Genomic DNA, 22,325 nt, shown 5'->3' with positions numbered 1-22,325 from the left:
GTCGAGAACTTGCGACATGAAAGGCGTCTATTCCTAACGACACAGGAAGCGTCATCATGGAGACATCCCCTCCGCCACGGCGTCCTGCGGTGGGAAGGCCAGTATCTCAAGGACCTCAAAATGGCTTCCATCTCAAAACAACAGACCTGCCGAATGTCAACTGTCACTTAACCCCCGTCCCCCTTGCTGTAGCGCCAGGGCCAAGGGTAGGAGAGGAACTCAATCAAGGGTTCTCCTGTTTCAAAAGCACTCCATTCTGGCTACGGTAAAGCAGCGGGCCCCGGGAACAAAGAGACACAAAATGGGGCCGGCTGTTTAGTTTCCAACGAGGGGGAAAACTTACTATGGTTCTCCTGAAACTGTCTGAGTGGGGAAGGAGAGAGGGGTGAAGAGGGGAGGAAAGTGAGGGGAGGGAAGGGTAAAGAAGGTGAAGGGGGGAGGAACAGATGAGAGGAAAGGGAAAGACGGCGGAGGAGGAGTAGAGGCCAGCAGAGGTAAAGGGGCAGGTTCGGCTGGACTGATTTAATTTGCGGGTTTCATTATGTGTAACTTGAGAAGAGAGAGGTTTTTGAAGTGATTTGTATCCTATTTTGTCACAGAAAATCCTAAGCATGTGAATCAAACGCAGTGACTTAACATTCACATAGAAGGGAGATGGAAGTACCCTTCTTCATTTTTTAAATGTAACCTTTATTTAACTAACAAGTCAACTAAGACCAAATTCTTTACAATGACAGCCTACCCCAAACCTTAACCTGAACAGTGCTGGGCCAATTGTGCGCTGCCCTATGGGGTTCCCAATCATGGCCGGTTGTGATACAGCCTGGAATCGAACCAGGGTCTGTAGTGACGCCTCTATCACTGAGTTGCAGTGCCTTAGACCGCTGCGCCATTCGGGAGCCCAATTAGGCTACTATCCCAAAAGCCCCCGTTTGTATGCGGATTTCTGTCATGTGACAAACTAGTAGTAGTCTAGTAGTCTAGACTAGTAGTCTTCTCTCCCCCAAACAGCCCTCGTCATTCACAAAGAGGACCCTATCACAGCAAATCCTATCACAGCCCAAAACCAAACACCCCTCGTCATTCACAAAGAGGACCCTATCACAGCAAATCCTATCACAGCCCAAAGCCAAACACCCCTCGTCATTCACAAAGAGGACCCTATCACAGCAAATCCTATCACAGCCCAAAACCAAACACCCCTCGTCATTCACAAAGAGGACCCTATCACAGCAAATCCTATCACAGTCCAAAGCCAAACGGCACATATCTAGACATGCGCTGGGCTAATTGTCAGAAGAAAATCAAGCGAGTGAGTTCCTTTGGATGAACACAACTGTACGGCTTTGATTCTGTTCTTTAGCATTTATACAGAACACACAGACACACAGCTGGGTTGATGTTGTTAAATGATTCACACTTTTACGAGCTTCTCAATTATTCGAGGCATCTGGAGAAGGACAATGGAATCAAATATGGAATTAAAGAACAAGGAAAAAGATGATGCAACTCAGTCCTATTTTGGGGATTCAATTTCCATTTCCACATCATCAAATGAATGTGTAATTCTAACACCACATTCAACAATAACACTGTAATACCACATTTTACCAAACCATCAACAAAGGAATTCTGCTGCATCGTAGTTTAGTGAATGAGTCTGCTTTTGTGTTTTAAAAGCAGCGAGAAGAGCTCCTGTGTAGAGCTCTCTCAGTGTGTGTGTGTGTGTGTGTGTGTGTCAGCATGTGTTTGCATGGTTGACTGCATGTTTGTGTGTGTGTTAAAAAGTGATCTTGGACACATGCCAACCTTTAAGCACCTACACCCCCACCTCCCTAAAGAGCCCTGTGTCCCCTTAGTCCCAGTCTGTGTCCCCTTAGTCCCAGTCCAAACTCAGTGTCCCCTTAGTCCCAGTCCAAACTCTGTGTCCCCTTAGTCTCAGTCTAAAGTCTGTGTCCCCTTAGTCCCAGTCTAAACTCCTCATGTCCCCTTAGTCCCAGTATAAATGTCCAGTGTCCCCTTAGTCTCAGTCTAAAGTCTGTGTCTCCTTAGTCTCAGTCTAAAGTCTGTGTCCCCTTAGTCTCAGTCTAAACTCTGTGTCCCCTTAGTTCCAATCTAAACTCAGTGTCCCCTTAGTTCCAGTCTAAACTCAGTATCCCCTTAGTTCCAGTCTAAACTCAGTGTCCCCTTAGTTCCAGTCTAAAGTCTGTGTCCCCTTAGTTCCAGTCTAAAGTCTGTGTCCCCTTAGTCCCAGTCTCAGTGTCCCCTTAGTCCCAGTCTCAGTGTCCCCTTAGTCCCAGTCTAAACTCCCAGTGTCTCCTTAGTCCCACTCTAAATGCCCAGGGAACCCTTAGTCCCAGTCTAAACTCCCAGTGTCCTCTTAGTCCCAGTCTAAACTCCGTGTCCTCCTAGTCCCAGTCTAAACTCCCAGTGTCCTCTTAGTCCCAGTCTAAATGTCCAGTGTCCCCTTAGTCCCAGTCTAAACTCCCAGTGTCCCCTTAGTCCCAGTCTAAACTCCCTGCTTCTCTGTCTGGCCTCCTCTGCATTTTACCCTCACATCCCGCTCAAATTGGACGCAATGCGATTACCGGCCCAACTCAAAGCACATGTTCCAAGTTGCTGAGCATTTCACTTCATGGGACGACTAAAAGGAGAGGAAAGGGAAAACAGACAGTCAGGAAAATAAAGCAACACAAACAAGGCTGGGCTATGTTTGTCTGACACGGAGAGGCTCCCATGCTCTCAAGAATGTTCACTTTGACTCCTGGGTCACGTTACCAAGCATTAGCAAGAAATTGCAGCTGATGGGGTCTGAATGTGTGGGACGCTGTGTGTGTGTGTGTGTGTGCGTGCGTGTATCAAAGAGCAGCAATACCTTCCAGTTCCTGCCAAACCACACAAGAGACACTGCTGTGCTCCGAGTCAGACATCTAAATAGTGTCTCCTGGACCGTCCGCCCGGCGCAAAAAACATTAGCAAGGATAAAGTTTCATAAGGCAACCCCCATCTCTCCTCTTTTTTCTCTTGGTTCAGGAGGAGCAGCAAGGTCTTTATTTCTGTGTAAATAGTGTTGATGCAGCGGCAGGGCTAGGCTAACCCCGGGCCAATCTGATCATTATCTACCCCATCTAAACAAACCTTACTTTCCCAGAACAGAGCACGCATTCTATAAGCACTCTACATGGTGGGGGAGGGGTGTGTGTGTGTGTGTGTGTGTGTGTTTGTATGTGTGTTTGTTTGTCTGTGTGGGGTGTGTATGTGTGTTTGTTTGTCTGTGTGGGGTGTGTGTGTGTGTTTGTTTGTCTGTGTGGGGTGTGTGTGTGTGTGTGTGTGTGTGTGTGTGTGTGTGTGTGTGTGTGTGTGTGTGTGTGTGTGTGTGTGTGTGTGTGTGTGTGTGTGTGTGTGTGTGGGGGGGCTGTGTGGGGTGTGTTTGTCTGTGTGGGGTGTGTGTGTGTGTGTGTGTTTGTCTGTGTGGGGTGTGTGTGTGTGTGTGGGGTGTGTGTGTGTGTGTGTGGTGTGTGTGTGGGGTGTGTGTGTGTGTGTGTGTGTGTGTGTGTGTGTGTGTGTGTGTGTGTGTGTGTGTGTGTGTGTGTGTCTGTGTGTGTGTGTCTGTGTGGTGTGTGTGTGTGTGTGTGTGTGTGTGTGTGTGTGTGTGTGTGTGTGTGTGTGTGTGTGTGTGTGTGTGTGTGTGTGTGTGTGTGTGTTTGTCTGTGTGGGGTGTGTGTGTGTGTGTTTGTCTGTGTGGGGTGTGTGTGTGTGTGTGTTTGTCTGTGTGGGGTGTGTTTGTCTGTGTGGGGTGTGTGTGTGTGTGTGTGTTTGTCTGTGTGGGGTGTGTGTGTGTGTGTGGGGTGTGTGTGTGGTGTGTGTGTGGGGTGTGTGTGTGTGTGTGTGTGTGTGTGTGTGTGTGTGTGTGTGTGTGTGTGTGTGTGTGTGTGTGTGTGTGTGTGTGTCTGTGTGGGGTGTGTGTGTGTGTGTGTGTGTCTGTGTGTGTGTGTGTGTGTGTGTGTGTGTGTGTGTGTGTGTGTGTGTGTGTGTGTGTGTGTGTTTGTCTGTGTGGGGTGTGTGTGTGTGTGTTTGTCTGTGTGGGGTGTGTGTGTGTGTGTGTTTGTCTGTGTGGGGTGTGTGTGTGTGTGTGTGGGTGGTGTGTGTGTGTGTGTGTGTGGTGTGTGTGTGTGTGTCTGTGTGGGGTGTGTGTGTGTGTGTGTGTTTGTCTGTGTGTGTGTGTGTGTGTGTGTGTGTGTGTGTGGTGTGTGTGTGTGTGGGGTGTGTGTGTGTGTGGGGTGTGTGTGTGTGTGTGTGGGGTGTGTGTGTGTGTGTGTGTGTGGGGTGTGTGGTGTGTGTGGGGTGTGTGTGTGTGTGCGTGTGTGTGTGTGTGCGTGTGTGTGTGTGTGTGTGTGTGTGTGTGTGTGTGTGTGTGTGTGTGTGTGTGTGTGTGTGTGTGTGTGTGTGTGTGTGTGTGTGTGTGTGTGTGTGTGTGTGTGTGTGGGGTGTGTAAATATACAGCAGCAGTCTCAGTCTCATACACAGGTTAAAGAATGAATGCCTCAGATACTGGCAGCCCTGTAGAAGAGTGCAGGAAACACATGCATGTATTTATCATGGTGCTTAGCTTATTGTATCGCAAAGAAACAAAATGGTAGTTCACGTAATTCAAGTATTATCTAATTACCGTTTACCAGGTATTTCCTATTTCAAAACAAGGACCTTACCTCCCTTATCCTACCTCATTTGCACACACTGTATATAGACACCTTTTCTATTGTATTAATGACTGCATGTTTGTTTATTCCATGTGTAACTGTGTTGTTGTTTGTTTTGCACTGCTTTGCTTTATCTTGGCCAGGTTGCAGTTGTAAATGAGAACTTGTTCTCAACTGGCCACCTGGTTAAATAAAGGTGAAATAAAACAGGAAAAGGGTGAAAAATACCAGAAGTGATAATGTGTAATAAAAATGATTTGCATGACATGGTATATAAAGATTTAGCTTCAATGGTTCACTTAAACAACTATGTGAGGATCCAATGGTATTTGATGGTTAACAAAGGACCAGGAGGACAGATGTATAGCGGTCAGAACCTCATGTCCATACACCATAAGATGAGTCAGAGAGAGACCACAGACCAGGCATTCAGACAACCACAGAGTAGAGCGCAACGTCAAGCCTCGCACCAGCCTGCAAAAGAGCCCACTTAAATCAGAAATATTACAATGCCTTTTACATAAATGTGCCACATCGTCCCTGCCCACAGCGTTCTGTTGACCACATGCGGTGGAGATTCGCCGGTCAGAGCACTTTGGCCTTCCGATGAAAAGCAGGGCATTGGGTAGCAGCCCAGACAACGGTAACGTTAAAGAAGTGGCTGGATAAATAAAGGAAGAGGGCAGCCTGATAGACAGAGTGGACATGGTGAACATGCTGTAGGGACGCCATGCCATGCTTCAGAAGACTGCTGTTATCAGCTAGTCATAGGCTACAACACAGGGCCTACCCCGAACCTACAACACAGCTAGAACCTACAACACAGGAGCCTACCCGCAGACCTACAACACACGCCTACCCGCAGACCTACAACACAGGTAGAACCTACAACACAGCTAGAACCTACAACACAACTAGAACCTACAACACAGGTAGAACCTACAACAGTGGTAGAACCTATAACAGCGGTAGAACCTATAACAGCAGTAGAACTTACAACACAGCTAGAACCTAGAACACAGGTAGAACATTGCATAGTTCAAGTTTGGAAAGAAGGAATAGGAAAACAGTGTGTGTGTGTGTGTGTGTGTGTGTGTGTGTGTGTGTGTGTGTGTGTGTGGGGGGGGGGGGGGGGGGGGGGGGGGGGGGACTCACATGTGGACATGTGGAGGTTGAAAGCGGCTCTGGTTGATGTTGTAGTGGGTGAAGGCCTGTGTGGGGTTGGAGCTGTACTCGTCCACTGTGATGGTCACTTTGCCCTGAGAGGCGATTCCATGAGCCATGCTTCCGCCGTTCGGACATCAGACACCGTTCACCAGGATCCAAGGCCGAACCGTTCAGCGGTCATCCTTCAGAACCGCTGCTCAGAACTATAACCGCCTCGTGTACAAAACCGGATCAACCACACTGACCCAGAACCACACAGCAATCTGAAGCGAAAACAAAGAGAAGAGAAACAGAACATGGTTGAACCAAAGTTTAAATCACAAGCATGCACTTCTGTAAATGTAGATGAGTGTGATGGAAATAGTAAGAATAGGCCATTCTGATTGGTAAGTAGGTACACACATCAAGCTTCCTCTACACCAAAACACTATCATTTTCCTGAACACGTTGCCGTGATGACGGACATTGACAGTAAACTGTGAACCTGGCAAATGTTTGTAAAAATTGTAAATTGTACTAAATACTGAAGCTACAGTATGTAGATGGGAAGTGATACTATAAGCAGGTGCTCGTAATATTAAATAGGGAAATACTGCGTCTTCATTGTTAAATAAGCAACAGTTGAAAGAGTCAGTAACAACCCTCCTTTTGTTGATTGAGGACGTGATTTGTCAAACAGATTAAACCATACAATTATAATTTTGCAATAGTCTTATAAAAAATTATTATAATAATCTGGACAGAAAAAATACACATGCAGTAATTTCAATAACCATAGCCTAAATATCTGAAACTACTCTAAGGCCATCTAAAAACATCTGTCAACTGAAGATCAGAAAATAATAACTACAAACCATTGATTCTGCAGTAATTTCCCTGAAGATTTAATTATCATTTAGGATGAAGACAAACTCATCCTGTATGACAAAGAAACTAAAGTGACCAACCATTGGTCAATAAACACATGGGGATGACCATATTAATGGAATACAATACATGTAGAAATCATTTGGACACTGAAAACAAATATTAAAAAGTATAAAAGTATAAAAAATAAATCTGAGCATAAAATTGTACTAATTAAATAGTTGCATGCAGAAGCATAGATTGTCTGATGCTATCCTAATTTTACAATGTGGTTAAAATTCGTCATATTAAATTAAAAATTAATTATAGTTAATTGCAAAAGTCAGTTTACTTTCAAATTGTAAATGTCGATGCATAGATATTTAGAAAAATATGTTTTGATAGTCATGCAGTTAGTAACATTTTAATTTAAGGCACAAACTCACCTATCAGAGAAATAGATCAATAGTGGTATATCCTAAATAGCCTACATAAATCACAATAGTGTGCGATTGTTTATGAACTAAGAGTAACCAACATAAACTGACGTTACTGACCCAAGAAGACGACCCAAGTTACCGGTGTCGTGTGATTTCGCATGCCGCTTTGGAAGCTTGCTCAACGGTGCTTCAGTTCAGCTGTGCTCCCTCAACCCTTGTGTCGCTCCCTCCTGTCTCAACCCCTGATTGATTATAGTCAGTAGTAAGTAGCCACTGTGGGCTTGACATCGCACCTGCAAGCTTTTTATACGAGACCTCCACTTGCACTGTCTCTCTGATGCAAGGACCGGTAGTCTACTGTGCCCCTCAATTTAAAAGTCCATCACTAATTGAAAAATCGAAACAACGATCGCCGAGTTCAGGAGAAGATTCATTTCAGTGTTGATAAGTGCTTGATAGACACGAAGACACTACTTTATATTTGTAAATACAGTCATAATTGACATAGCACATTCATAATATATACTGTATATCCTATTGTGTACATATCAGTCCATTACTTTGTATAGGCTAATTACCTTCTAAATCATTTTTATTTTTAATCAGACGTTTTTAAATTATTGATATAGATTTTTGTACTGCATTGTTGTGGGAGCTAACACAATAATTTCGTGGCACATTTTATAGCCTCTATGCTGTACACTGTGTACGTGACGAATACCATTTTATTCTTATTTTATTTTGATACAATTTATCGACGCAACAATACACGACGATACATTGTACTATTAGCAACATATGATGATACAACGTATATACATTATATACAAATTATATATATATATATATATATATATATATATATATATACACATTGTACTATTAGCAACATAAGATGATATGTTTATATATATATAAAATTTGTATATAATGTATATACATTGTATCATCTTATGTATATAGATACATTGTAACAACTCCAAAGCAACATTGCGACCATGGCTATGTACCAATTAGGCGAAATCCCTCCCTCTGTGTTTAGCTATCACCATTTAGGCCTAGAAGATAACAATACATGCATTAAAATATCTCCAAATTGTCTGTGGACTTGAAATTGTACGGTTTACAATAGGCCTACACTAGCCTAGGCTACTGTAAACAGACACCCGTGAACTTTGCCCAGTGCTTGCAGCACTCCATTGAAAAACGTGAAACTGCAGACAGTGAGCATGCATGGTGTTGGTAGCTAGATATTCCATACGTGTGTATTTTGCAATAGCCTATGATGGCTTACCTTGGTAGCCTACATAGCTAGCTGCAACTAGCTACTTCAAGTAGCTAAATCTGCCCATGCATTTTAAATGCACGCTTTAGCTTCCCATATTAAATGCTTTCGCGCCAATACACTGTAGTTACTCTTTCTTCCAATGCAAACATACACGTTCCTAACTTTAGAAATGCACATTCAAATGATAAATCCACTATTTACCACCGCATTACTATAGTCGGGGAGAGGGGAAACACATTGACCCTATGGTACCACGCATTACTAGCTCAGTGCACCGCTTGCCATAACATTGCTTTTTTCAATAATGAACAAAAAGGATCTCTGAACTGTGCGTTCTGGCATCTCGTATAAAGAAAGCAGCAAAGGTGGTCAGTGCCAGCGAACCATCTGCACTAACCTCTTGCTCTCCCTCGTAAATGACAAGGCACCTCTAACCTGCGGCTTTGTGTCATGTTTTCTTATTCTCTCCATGCCTGCGATTTTCAAAGCCAGAGGTGAATATAGCTACCTTCGTTCTGGCGGATACGTGTCGCGGGGTCGCCCTCTACGCTGTCAAAAGACGTAGATCCATGCGGGAGAATGCCGATTTTGGAGGCCGGCGGGGGTTGCAGTCTGGGCGGGCAGGGCAGAACCTTCGACCCTGGGGGACCTCGGCTGGCTCTTGTGGAAACGAGACAGACAGAAGCGGAGAGGGGGAGCAAGAGAGAGAGAGCAGCCTCGATCTGACAGAGGAGAAGCCGGAGAGCGGTGTAGTGAGATGGGACTGCCACTGGGGTCAGAGAGAGCAGAGAGAGCACAGCCTCACACGCGGGCTCGAGCACGGGCACAGACAGACATGTGCGCACTCCCGTTTGTCTCAAACACCCGTGTTCCGCTTCTGCAGGCTGGCTCAATCTATTCCATTTAGTAAGACAGATAACCACCATGAACCTGTCAGCAACATTTCCACGTGGAAATATACTTTATTTCTCTCGCAATTTGTGGCTTGTCTTTTGGCATGGATATGATAGGCTTGCCTAAGGTATACGAGTATTTAGTGTTTACTGCAATTCACACATGCAGGGCACCACAGACGTGACGGAGTTGACTGGGAGAGTGGAAAAAATATGCGGCTATCGATTTCCTTCAGTAAAACCATAATACAGAATTCAATACTGTGGCTGCAAGTCCACGAACTCTCCAAATGTCACATCGTTTGTCCACCATTCAGCCAAATATGCAACAGTCCACCAGCAGCAGTAGCCTACAGCAGTCATCATGCAGTGATTTCTGTAATAGATTTAACACAATTATTTGTTCACATTTAAAGTAATGGTCCAGTGAAAATCTCACTTTTAAATGTAAATATTATTCTACCAAAATAATGTTGTTGACTCATCCTATACTCATAGTTGTGGCCACAGAATAAAATGGGGGGAAAAAACACTTAAAAAACCCACCTCAAACTTGTATGTCAGACTGTTTAAAATTTGAATCTTTTTTATGACTGGTATATTTGTACCATTCTGTTGTTATGCCCACACCATTTCAACACAGAAAAACTGCTTTTCGACATACTTAATTACAATTTTTGGAAGGAAAACTATTTCACTCATATTGTAATAAAGTATAGGTCATATTTCATAGAAATCTGGAAACACTGGTCAGTTACTTTAATGTTTTGTAGCTGGAATCACAGGTGCCTGTGTAACAGTGTAGGTTCCGTCCCTCTCTTCCCCCCAACCTAGGCTCGAACCAGGGACCCTTGCACACATCAACAACTGACACCCACGAAGCATCGTTACCCATCGCGCCACAAAAGCCACGGCCCTTGCAACGCAAGGGGAAACCCTACTTCAAGTCTCAGAGCGAGTGACGTCACTGATTGAAACGCTATTAGCGCGCACCACCGCTAACTAGCCATTTCACATCGGTTACACCTGCTCTACAGTCTATACCTGAATGTCACGTCCTAACCATTGAAAGCTCTTATTTTCTATGTTAGAGTAGGCCAGGGCGTGACTGGGGGTTTAGCTAGTCTAGATTATTATTTCTATGTGGGGTTCTAGGTTTGTTTTTCTATGTTGGTGATTGTGTATGATTACCAATTAGAGGCAGCTGGTAATCGTTGTCTCTAATTGGGGATCATACTTAAGTAGCTTGTGGGTTGTGGGATATTGTTTATGTGTAGTTGCTTTGTAGGCATGGTTCGGTTAGTTCTAATTTGTTTAGTATTTTTCTAAAGTTTCACTTTGTAATAAATTATGTGGAACGCTATTCATGCTGCGCTTTGGTCTGATCCTTTCAACGAACGTGCCACTGAAGCACTTCCTTATCTCTGTTACAGTATTTAACTCTAATGCTGCTGGGTCCTAATGTTCCATAATTAACATCAATACGGTAGAAATACACAAATTCAGTTTAGGCTACTAACTAAAATCCCACTAAAGGAAATATTATCCCAAATTAGCCCACCATTTCTAGATAGAAATCAACCATTTATAGAGCGAGATAGATAGATGATGCTCTCATTACATTGCTTATTATATCAGCACAGAGTAGATTACTTGGCTATATATCTTGTAAACATGTAACCTATGTCCATGTATACCAATACTATAACCCCCTACCCCTACTATTATCATGCTTCATACCAGTAAATTCTGGTTGTGATGTCTTGTGGGAACACCCCATGAAGCTCTTACAGCAGCAAACTAGCAGTATTTTCCCTGGTCTGCTGATGACTGTTCAGCCAACATTTTACTGAATGAATTATTTGTAGCTCATTTCTTATGTTCTTCCTCTTAAGAGTTGAACCCTAATTGGTGTCAGTGACCCTGATCAGCAGCTTGGTTTATTAATTCTCTGAAACAGATTAAGTCGGCTGCTTTTGTGGGAGAAGAATCAATGATGATTTTAACACACGTCTTCAGGCCATCGGGATGCAAACTAGCTATTTATCCTCACCGGATTACCACAGAGTACAATTGAAATCACAGGTCAGACACATTGAAAGGCTAATTGGATAAAAGCTTCAGAATAGGATCCGAGGAAAACATGAAACTAACATTTTCAGAGTGGTGGTAAGGAATTTGTTAGCATCAAATAGGTTTTCTGTTGTATGGAAGGGGAGGGCAGTACAAGGATAAGATTTGTAAGAATTAAAGACTGATCAAGTTGGGTTTTCTGGCACATTGCTTTGCTTTTATCCTTTCAGAGCGGAAGACAGATTGGAGGTCATTGTCCCACCTCAATACATGCCTCAAAACAGGGAAGGAATGAAGGAAAGAAGGAGAGGAAGACGGTTTGGAGAACATTGTCCACCTCAACACATGTCTCAAAAAAGTGTCACACCCTCAGGACCCCTCCTGCATGCCCTCCTGGATCTGACTGGACCTGACCAGTCCTGCATGCCCTCCTGGATCTGACTGGACCTGACCACTCCTGCATGCCCTTGTGGTCCTGAACACTCCTGACCACTCCTGCATGCCCTTGTGGTCCTGAACACTCCTGACCACTCCTGCATGCCCTTGTGGTCCTGAACACTCCTGACCACTCCTGCATGCCCTCATGGACCTGACTGGACCTGACCACTCCTGCATGCCCTTGTGGTCCTGAACACTCCTGACCACTCCTGCATGCCCTCATGGACCTGACTGGACCTGACCACTCCTGCATGCCCTTGTGGTCCTGAACACTCCTGACCACTCCTGCATGCCCTCATGGACCTGACTGGACCTGACCACTCCTGCATGCCCTTGTGGTCCTGAACACTCCTGACCATTCGTGCATGCCCTCATGGACCTGACTGGACCTGACCACTACCTGCATGCCCTTGTGGTCCTGAACACTCCTGACCACTCCTGCATGCCCTCATGGACCTGACTGGACCTGACCACTACCTGCATGCCCTTGTGGTCCTGAACACTCCTGACCACTCCTGCATGCCCTTGTGGTCCTGAACACTCCTGACCACTCCTGCATGCCCTCATGGACCTGACTGGACCTGACCACGCCTGCATGCCCTTGTGATCCTGAACACTCCTGACCACTCCTGCATGCCCTCATGGACCTGACTGGACCTGACCACTCCTGCATGCCCTTGTGGTCCTGAACACTCCTGACCACTCCTGCATGCCCTCATGGACCTGACTGGACCTGACCACTCCTGCATGCCCTTGTGGTCCTGAACACTCCTGACCACTCCTGCATGCCCTCATGGACCTGACTGGACCTGACCACTACCTGCATGCCCTTGTGGTCCTGAACACTCCTGACCACTCCTGCATGCCCTCATGGACCTGACTGGACCTGACCACTCCTGCATGCCCTTGTGGTCCTGAACACTCCTGACCACTCCTGCATGCCCTCGTGGTCCTGAGGTAAATGGAGGACTGTATTTGTATTTGTATTTATTAAGGATCCTCAGTAGTTCCTGCCAAGGCAGCAGCCACTCTTCCTGGGGTCCAGCAACATTAAGGCAGTTATATACAATTTAAAACATGACATTACATTTCATAACACTTTTCACAACACATTAAGTGTGTTTCCTCAGTCCACTACTCTACTATCACATATCAACAATACAAAATCCATGTGTACATGTGTGGAGAGTGCGTGTCTTATCATGTGTATGTGTGTCTGTGCCTGTGTGTGTCTCTTCACAGTCCTCGCTGTTCCATAAGGTGTATTTTTATATATTTTTTAAATCGGATTCTACTGCTTGCATCAGTTACCTGATGTGGAATAGAGTTCCATGTAGTGATGGCTCTATGTAGTACTGTGTGCCTCCCATAGTCTATTCTGGACTTGGGGATTGTGAAGAGACCTCTGGTGGCATGTCTTGTGGGGTATGCATGGGTGTCTGAGCTGTGTGCTAGAAGTTTAAACAGACACCTTGGTGAATTCAGCTTGTTAACACCTCTTACAAAAACAAGTAGTGATGAAGTCAATCTCTCCTCCACTTTGAGCCATGAGAGATTTAGAGGCACATTATTAATGTTAGCTCTCCATGTACATTTAAGGTCCAGCCGTGCTGCCTTGTACTGAGCCAATTGTAATTTTCCGAGGTCCCTCTTTGTGGCACCAGATCACATGACTGGACAGTAGTCCAGGTGTGACAACACTTGGGCCTCTACGACTTGCCTTGTTGATAGCGTTGTTAATAAGGCAGAACAGCACTTTATTATGGACTGACTTCTCCCCATCTTAGCTACTGTTGTATCAACATGTTTTAACCATGACAGTTTACAATCCAGGGTTACTCCAAGCAGTTTAGTCACCTCAACTTGCTCAATTTCTACATGATTTATTACAAGATTTAGTTAAGGTTTATGGTTTAGTGAATGATTTGTCCCAAATACAATGCTTTTAGTTTTTAAAATATTTAGGACAAACTTATTCCTTGCCACCCATTCTGAAACTAACTACAGCTCTTTGTTAAGTGTTGCAGTGATTTCACTCGCTGTAATAGCTGATGTGTACAGTGTTGAGGCATCCGCATACATAGACACACTGGTTTTACTCAAGGCCAGTGGCATGTCATTAGTAAAGATCAAAAAAAGTAAGGGGTCTAGACAGCAGCCCTGGGGAATTCCTGATTCTACCTGGATTATGTTGGAGAGGTATCCATTAAAGAACACCTTCTGTATTCTGGTAGACAGGTAACTCTTTATCCACATTATAGCAGGGGGTGTAAAGCCACAACACATATGTTTTTCCATCAGCAGATGATGATAGATAATGTCAAAAGCCACACTGAAGTCTAATAAAACAGCTCCCAGAATATTTTTATCATACATTTCTCTCAGCCAATCATCAGTCATTTGAGGAAGTGCTGTGCTTGTTGAATCTCCTTCCCTATGATGAAAGTCTGTTGTCAATTTGATTACAGTAAAATAGCATTGTATTTGGTCAAACACCATTTCCAAAAGTTTACTAAGGGTTGGTAACAGGCTGATTGATCGGCTATTTGAGCCAGTAAAGGGGGCTTTACTATTCTTGGGTAGTCAAATTACTTTTGCTTCCCTCCAGGACTGAGGGCACACACTTTCTAGTAGGCTTAGATTGAAGATATGGCAAATAGGAGTGGCAATTTCGTTCACTATTATCCTCAGTAATTTTACATCCAAGTTGTCAGACCCCGGTGCCTTGTCATTGTTGATAGACAACAATACTTCTTCCACTTCTTCCACACTCACTTTACAGAATTCAAAATTACAATGCTTGTCTTTCATAACATGTCATGCATAAGTTTGCTAATCTTGCCAATGAAAAAAACATTAAAGTAAATGGCAATATCAGTGGGTTTTGTGATGAATGATGGAGCCGAGTTGGCCAAAATGTCATATAAGGTGCTCCAAAGCTTTTTACTATCATTCTTTATATCATGCATTGCATTGTTTCACAGTATAGTTTCTTCTTTTTTTAATTTCTTTTACATTTGCTAATCGGTTGTGCAGCCAGACTTATTTGCCATTCCTTTTGGCTCATCCCTCTCAACCATACAATTGTTAAATTCCTCATCAATCCACGGGGATTCAACAGTTTTTACAGTCATTTTCTTAATGGGTGCATGCTTATTAGTAACTGGAATAAGCAATATCATAAATGTGTCAAGTGCAGCGTCTGACTGCTCCTCATTACACACCACAGACCACAAATATTCTTTACATCAACAACATAGGAATCACTACAAAACCTATTGTGTGACCTCTTATACACTGTATTAGGCCCAGCCGTTGGAACATTGGTTTTCCTAAATATGGCTCCTATATTCTGTTATATTGTGATCAATATTTTACTGTTTAACTTTAATTTTCAGAGTTTCAGAATTTTTTTCTCTCACTTGGATATTTTGGGTTACTGTGTGTATATAAAGCCGGAAAATGTCTGATTTTATGGGTTTTCATTTCAGACTCTAAGGCAACAAAAGGTGAACATTTTGAAAAGGGGGTGGTAACTTTCTATACCCACTGTATATGACCCTATTTCAAACCAATACTTCTGCTCTATCCGTAAGTCCTTGTTGATTCCATCTTGCAAGTCTGAAGGAATGTATCAATATGTCAGAAAGCAACAAGGAACCAAGCAACAAGGTGATAAGGCTAGTGGTGAGGCATTGGTTTGGAGCAGAGGCACTAAAATGATCTCTCTCACTTCTGTATGAAGCGGTCCAGTCCAACACCTGTCCCATATCATTCATATTGAATCCTTAACCCTGAACAACACATAAGAAGCGGAGCAATTGTATTATTCATATTCCAATTAAATGCCTATTTAAATCACACGGAACAATAAATCGAGCCCTTTGCATCCTTAATACCACTGTACAATTGTGATTGTGATGGAGATGTAAAAAGGAGACACAGAGAGAGAGTCACAATAGAGTACAGTATTACCTCTCATTCCAGTTACTGGGCCACATTTCCATTTCCGCCGGCTGCGTGGAGGCAGGCAGAGGTGGCATTTTCTCATTTTATTGACATGCTTCAATTTCCTGGGGCCCATCACCGCCCTCCCTCCTGCCACAACAGCCTTGCCAGTCATTTCCATTTTACTTTTCTCTTATCTCCGCAAAAAAGGCATTTCCATCTACTAGCCGGCGGGTGTTAATGTGAAAGCGGGGTTTAAATTTTATACGGAGAGGCCACATTTAAACATTTGACCAGCATTCGTTCCCCTGCGCTGCATATAAAAACTGATGATAGATAGGGGACCAAATGTCACAGCAGAAAGGGCTTTTGCCATGAATGTTTTATTCAGTCTCTGCCTCGCGCAGATCACATTTATACAATAGAAAATGTAAATGTTATGCAGAGCGTTAAAAAAGACACTATATATTTTATGACCTTCTATAAAAGAGGGTAAAATGTCTTTCCATCCAAATAGGGCAGGAATGAAACACATATTTAATATGAGTGGGAAATGGGACTGGGAGCTGCGAGGCGAGGGAGGGAGCTCTTTCAGAAGGCATTGGGTGATATTCACTTAACCTGGTGGCAAAGGCAGCCCGGCTCTCTGTCTGTCTCCAACCAGCTCACAGATTTATGTCTGTCTGTAGCTCTGCTTGCCTGTCGTCCCAGTAGTGTGGATAAATAAAAGGGAAGGCAGCCTGTCTCTCTGAGCGGCCCATCCACAGAGAGAGAGAGAGAATGGAGCTGGGTTCTAATGTTAATGTCATCCAGGTTTATGAACAGATTGATAGGAGGGTGTTGTGGGCATTATGGTATGGTGGAGCAGCTGTTTATGTCATTGAAACACTCAATGGATGGATGTATTTTGGTCACTACACATCTCATCTAATAAATTAGATACTGATAAATAGTTTCAATGAAATGTTGAGTAATCTTGCGACATGTGGCTGAATCTACCTTGTTGTTGAAGGAAAAGAACACAGAGTAAATACAATAAAGACCAGAGGTATAATATGGCTGAAAATATGGCCCAGGATGTTTTCTTCTACCAGGTAACTCACCTGGTGGAGAGAAAAAGAAGAAGAATCCTAGAAGAATGGAGATACATTGAAATTCTGAGGTTAAAAGAAAGAGAAAGGAGAGTAAAGTAGAGATACTGTAGTATCTATAATAGAGAGAGATACTGTAGTATTATAATAGAGAGAAATGCTGTAGTATTATAATAGAGATACTGTAGTATTATAAATGACAGAGATACTGTAGTATTATAATAGAGAGAGATGCTGTAGTATTATAATAGACAGAGATACTGTAGTATTATAATAGAGAGAGATGCTGTAGTATTATAATAGACAGAGATACTGTAGTATTATAATAGAGATACTGTAGTATTATAATAAAGAGAGATATGGTATATTATAATAGAGATACTGTAGTATTAAAGTAAAGATACTGTAGTATTATATTAGAGAGAAATACTGTAGTATTATAATAGAGAGATACTGTAGTATTATAATAGAGAGAGATACTGTATATTATAATAGAGATACTGTGGTATTATAATAGAGAGAGATACTGTATATTACAATAGAGATACTGTAGTATTATAATAGAGATACTGCAGTATTATAATAGAGGGAGATACTGTGTCACGCCCTGATCTGTTTCACCTGTCCATGTGCTTGTCTCCACCCCCCTCCAGGTATCGCCCATCTTCCCCACTTATCCCCTGGGTATTTATACCTGTGTTTTCTGTCTGTCTGTGCCAGTTCGTCTTGCTTGTTCAAGCCTACCAGCGTTTTATGTCTCAGCTCCTGCTTTTTCCAGTCTCTCTTTTCTCGCCCTCCTGGTTTTGACTCCCGCCTGTCCTGACTCCGAGCCCGTCTGCCTGACCACTCTGCCTGCCACCTGACCCTGGGCCAACCTGCCGTCCTGTACCTTTGCCCCTACTCTGGATTACCAACCTCTGCCTGACCTGACCCTGGGCCAACCTGCCGTCCTGTACCTTATCTCCTACACTGGATTACCAACCTCTGCCTGACCTGACCCTGGGCCAACCTGCCGTCCTGTACCTTGGCCCAACTACTCAGGATTATCGACCCCTGCCTGCCTTGACCTGTCTTTTGCCTGCTCCTGTTGTTACAAAAAACACTGTTACTTCACACAGTCTGCACTTGGGTCTTACCTGAAACCTGATATACTGCAGTATTATAATAGAGAGAGATACTACAGTATTGTAATAGAGAGAGATACTGCAGTATTATAATAGAAAGAGATACTGTAGTATTATAATAGAGAGAGATACTACAGTATTATAATAGAGATACTGTAGTTATTACAATAGAGAGAGATACTACAGTATTATAATAGAGATACTGTGGTATTATAATAGAGAGAGATACTGCAGTGTTATAATAGAAAGAGATACTGTAGTATTATAATAGAGAGAGATACTACAGTATTATAATAGAGATACTGTAGTTATTACAATAGAGAGAGATACTACAGTATTATAATAGAGATACTGTGGTATTATAATAGAGAGAGATACTGCAGTGTTATAATAGAGAGAGATACTATATATTATAATAGAGAGAGATACTGCAGTATTATAATAGAGATAGTGTAGTATTATAACAGATACTGCAGTATTATAATAGAGAGAGATACTGTAGTATTATAATAGAGAGAGATACTGTATATTATAATAGAGAGAGATACTGCAGTATTATAATAGAGATAGTGTAGTATTATAACAGAGATACTGCAGTATTATAATAGAGAGAGCTACTGTAGTATTATAATAAATAGAGATACTGTACATTATAATAGAGAGAACCTTGTGAATTAATTATCTTCCCACTCTCCTGCTGTGTTCTGATAGCCTGTGTAATATACAGGCTCACTCTCTCAGCCATAGGCTACAGAAAGGTTCAGAGGAGGATGGTCTCAGGAGACTCCCTCCCTCCCTCCCTCCCTCCCTCCCTGTTTCCCTCCCTCCCTCCCTCCCTCCCTCCCTCCCTCCCTCCCTCCCTCCCTCCCTCCCTCCCTCCCTCCGTCCGTCCGTCCGTCCGTCCGTCCGTCCATCCATCCATCTATCTATCTATCTATCTATCTATCTATCTATCTATCTATCTATCTATCTATCTATCTATCTATCTATCTATCTATCTATCTATCTATCTATCTATCTATCTATCTATCTATCTATCTATCTATCTATCTATCTATCTATCTATCTATCTATCTATCTATCTATCTATCTATCTATCTATCTATCTATCTATCTATCTATCTCTCTTTCTCCCTCTCTCCCTCTCTCCCTCTCTCCCTCTCTTTCTCTCTCTTTACCTCTCTCTCTCTCTCTCTCTCTCTCCTTCTTTCTCTCTCAATTCATTTCAAATAGCTTTATTGGCATGACGTGCCAATATACATATTTGCCAAAGCGTACTTGAGCAATTAAGTGATGAATTTACGATATTACAGTTTTTCTCCATTGGTTTGGCTCATTTCTTGAAACAGAAATTACATTCTCAAAACTACATGGACAAACCTTCAAACCACTTGGCAATTGTTCACAACAGAATTGAATTTCTCATTCATTTCATCAAATTGCAAATGTCTAAGTACATGTCTCAATGTCTCAGTACATCTTTGCAAATGATTAAGTACATGTAGCCTACATTTAGCACAATTTCCAAGTGAATAGATCTTATCGATCTAAACTGATTGTTGATTCTCAGTCTAATGGTTGTTCGCTCCAAAACGTGTCAGCGTCATTTCATTGTATAAGTCATCACATGCACAATAGTCTGTTCAATTGTCAAAATGAGTCAAGAACATAATACCATGAATACCATATATGAATCCCTTGGAACATTTGATACATTTATTACAGCAATTGACAGTCAGGTGAAACTAGAACTTGACTAACGAAGGAGGAGTTTCACACATCTCAGATGACCAATCAAACAGTATGTTTAGTTACCTGACAGGTGCTGTCCATGACTGTGAATGCTGCCAAACATGTATGTAAAGAGCTTGACCATGCAGGACCAGTACAATTTCTGAACATGGAGGCACCTGGCCAAGTAAATGAACAAGGGCAACTGCCTGCTCGAGGAAGAGGAAGAGGAAGAAGAAGAAGAGGAGGAGGAGGAGGAGTAAGGGTGTGTGGTGGTGGAATAGGGGGAAGAGGCGGAGGAGCACGAAGACACCATGCTGTCCCGGATGAAATTCGGGCCACAATTATAGACCATGTCATCAACCATGGCCTCACAATGGCGGAGGCAGGTCGCCGAGTGCAGCCTAATGTGCCTCGCTCAACAGTCTCCTCCATCATCCAAACCTTTCACTGGGAAAACAGGTATGTAGTCAGTCAATGATGGAATTATATGTTGTATAGGACAGGACACTGTGCATAGAGCAAGAAATATATTTATTTACACATTTACCTATTCATTTAGTGTGTGTGTGTGTGTGTGTGTGTGTGTGTGTGTGTGTGTGTGTGTGTGTGTGTGTGTGTGTGTGTGTGTGTGTGTGTGATAGGCCTACAGTAATATCTTACCTCAATGGGATGTTATGATACTAAAAATTACAAGAAAAACATTGGAGAAAATAAACTATGGAATAGTTTATTTTCTACAGTAGATGACAGACGTGTACAGTCACGGCGTGAGCAGGGGGCTGGCACTCTCTGGTAACCCGGGAATACATAAGGTATACATTACGAATGGAGTGTTGTCCTTTGACTTCTATATCTAGGATTGGACGACAACCTTGCACGGGTGGCAGAGGAAAACTTCTCAATGAACAACAAGAACAAGAGATCTGTAACATGGTGATGGCAAATAATGCCATCACATTGAGACAGATCCACGCTGCAATCCTACAAGACAATGCCATATTCCAAAATGTCAACTCTATAAGCAACTCCACAATAGACCGGATATTGAAGAAGCATCAGATGACAATGAAGCAAATTTACAGGGTACCATTTGAGAGGAACTCTGATAGAGTGAAAGAGCTGCGGTACCAGTATGTACATGTAAGTCTGGTTGTCCATCATTATAACCTTTTTACAATTAAGCAGTGGTTCCCAAACTTTTTTGGCTTCAGTACCTACTTTACCTGATTTGTGTATCCAGGTAATCCAGGTATGGAAGTATTTGATTTATCTGACTTCAACATTTCGCCTAAAAACTGCAGTTTACTGTATGATGCAATTATCATTATAATCCTTATTTTGAAGAATATAACATACAATAAGAAAAGGGGTCAAAGAGCTGCAATTAGTGCCTCCCATGTAAATCTATCTAATACTGTGGGTTTTACTGTAACATTTCAGTAAGTCTAGTCATTGATGATTTCCCCCCCCCCTCCCCTTTCTGTCAAATACCCCCTGTAGTAACTCTGCATAGGGGTACATGTACCCCAGGTTTGGAACCACTGGAGTAGTGGCCAGTAGTATATTGAACTTGTGGAGAACATAGAACATTCCTATGTAATTGTCTGTAACTGTAGTGTATGACTCTTCTGTATGACTGATTTGATGTTTTCTTTTTTTACGCTATTGTAGAGAATAATGGCATTGGAAGGAAACGAGACCCATCACATCCTCGTGTTTGTGGATGAAGCTGGCTTCAACCTGGCCAAGGGCCGAAGACGTGGCCGTAATATTATTGGCCACCGGGCCACGGCGGATGTCCCAGGCCAGCGAGGGGGCAATATAACTATGTGTGCTGCCATATCTGAGAATGGTGTGGCCACTCACATCCCCAGTCTTGGCCCATACAATACACAGAAGCTCCTCATCTTCTTGGACTGCCTTCATTTTGATTTGATCCCTGAAAATGAGAGAGGTCTCGTAGGGTCTCACCTACCACAATATGTCATTGTATGGGACAATGTGCATTTCCACCGTGGCCCGCTCATCAGGGCCTGGTTCACTACTCATCCAAGGATGGTCATGGTGTTCCTACCACCTTACTCTCCTTTCCTCAATCCTATTGAGGAGTATTTCTCCGCTTGGAGGTGGAGAGTTTATGAGCATCGGGCTCAAGATCAGAGGTCCCTGCTCCATGCAATGGACGCTGCGTGTGAGGATATTACAGGAGATCAGTGTAGGGGATGGTTGCGACATGCACGCCGTTTCTTCCCTCGTTGCATCGCAAGGGAGAATATACGCTGTGATGTGGATGAGAATCTGTGGCCAGACAGACAGCAGCGTGTGGATGGCCAGGAGGGTGAGGATGGTGGCCAGGAGAGGGAGGGTGAGGACAGCGACCAGTGAAGAACTGTTAGTTGTGAAACTCCAGCTTTATTTACAGCACTGTAGACTGCATATCATTTTCATTGTTTTTTGTTTGTGTGTTTATATTACAGTATATTATGCTGTATACATTTTCTTTTTACTCTGATGTATGGAAGTTACTTTATGTGTGTGAATGATAATGGTTACAATTTCCTTGGCAGTATGAGTGCAATGTGT

General features: G+C 43.0%; 1 protein-coding gene across 1 annotated transcript in view; it reads right to left on the bottom strand.

Moving 5' to 3' along the window:
- Positions 1 to 9,213, bottom strand: part of LOC106594589 (metallophosphoesterase MPPED2) — a 214,708-nt gene extending 205,495 nt beyond the window's left edge. Inside the window, exons 1-2 of the mRNA XM_082957908.1 lie at positions 8,950 to 9,213; positions 5,856 to 6,130 (exon numbers count right to left, since the gene is read on the bottom strand). Of these exons, the coding sequence (XP_082814034.1) occupies positions 5,856 to 5,983 (128 nt within the window). The 5' untranslated portion in view covers positions 5,984 to 6,130; positions 8,950 to 9,213. The remainder of the gene's footprint in view (positions 1 to 5,855; positions 6,131 to 8,949) is intronic.
- Between the last annotated feature and the right edge of the window lie 13,112 nt (positions 9,214 to 22,325).

This window comes from Salmo salar, chromosome 11, assembly GCF_965601325.2.
Source record: "Salmo salar chromosome 11, fSalSal1, whole genome shotgun sequence".
In the NCBI taxonomy this organism is placed as follows: Eukaryota; Metazoa; Chordata; class Actinopteri; order Salmoniformes; family Salmonidae; genus Salmo; species Salmo salar.
Note: the sequence above shows the minus strand (reverse complement) of the source record. Positions and strands in the feature narration are given on the sequence as shown.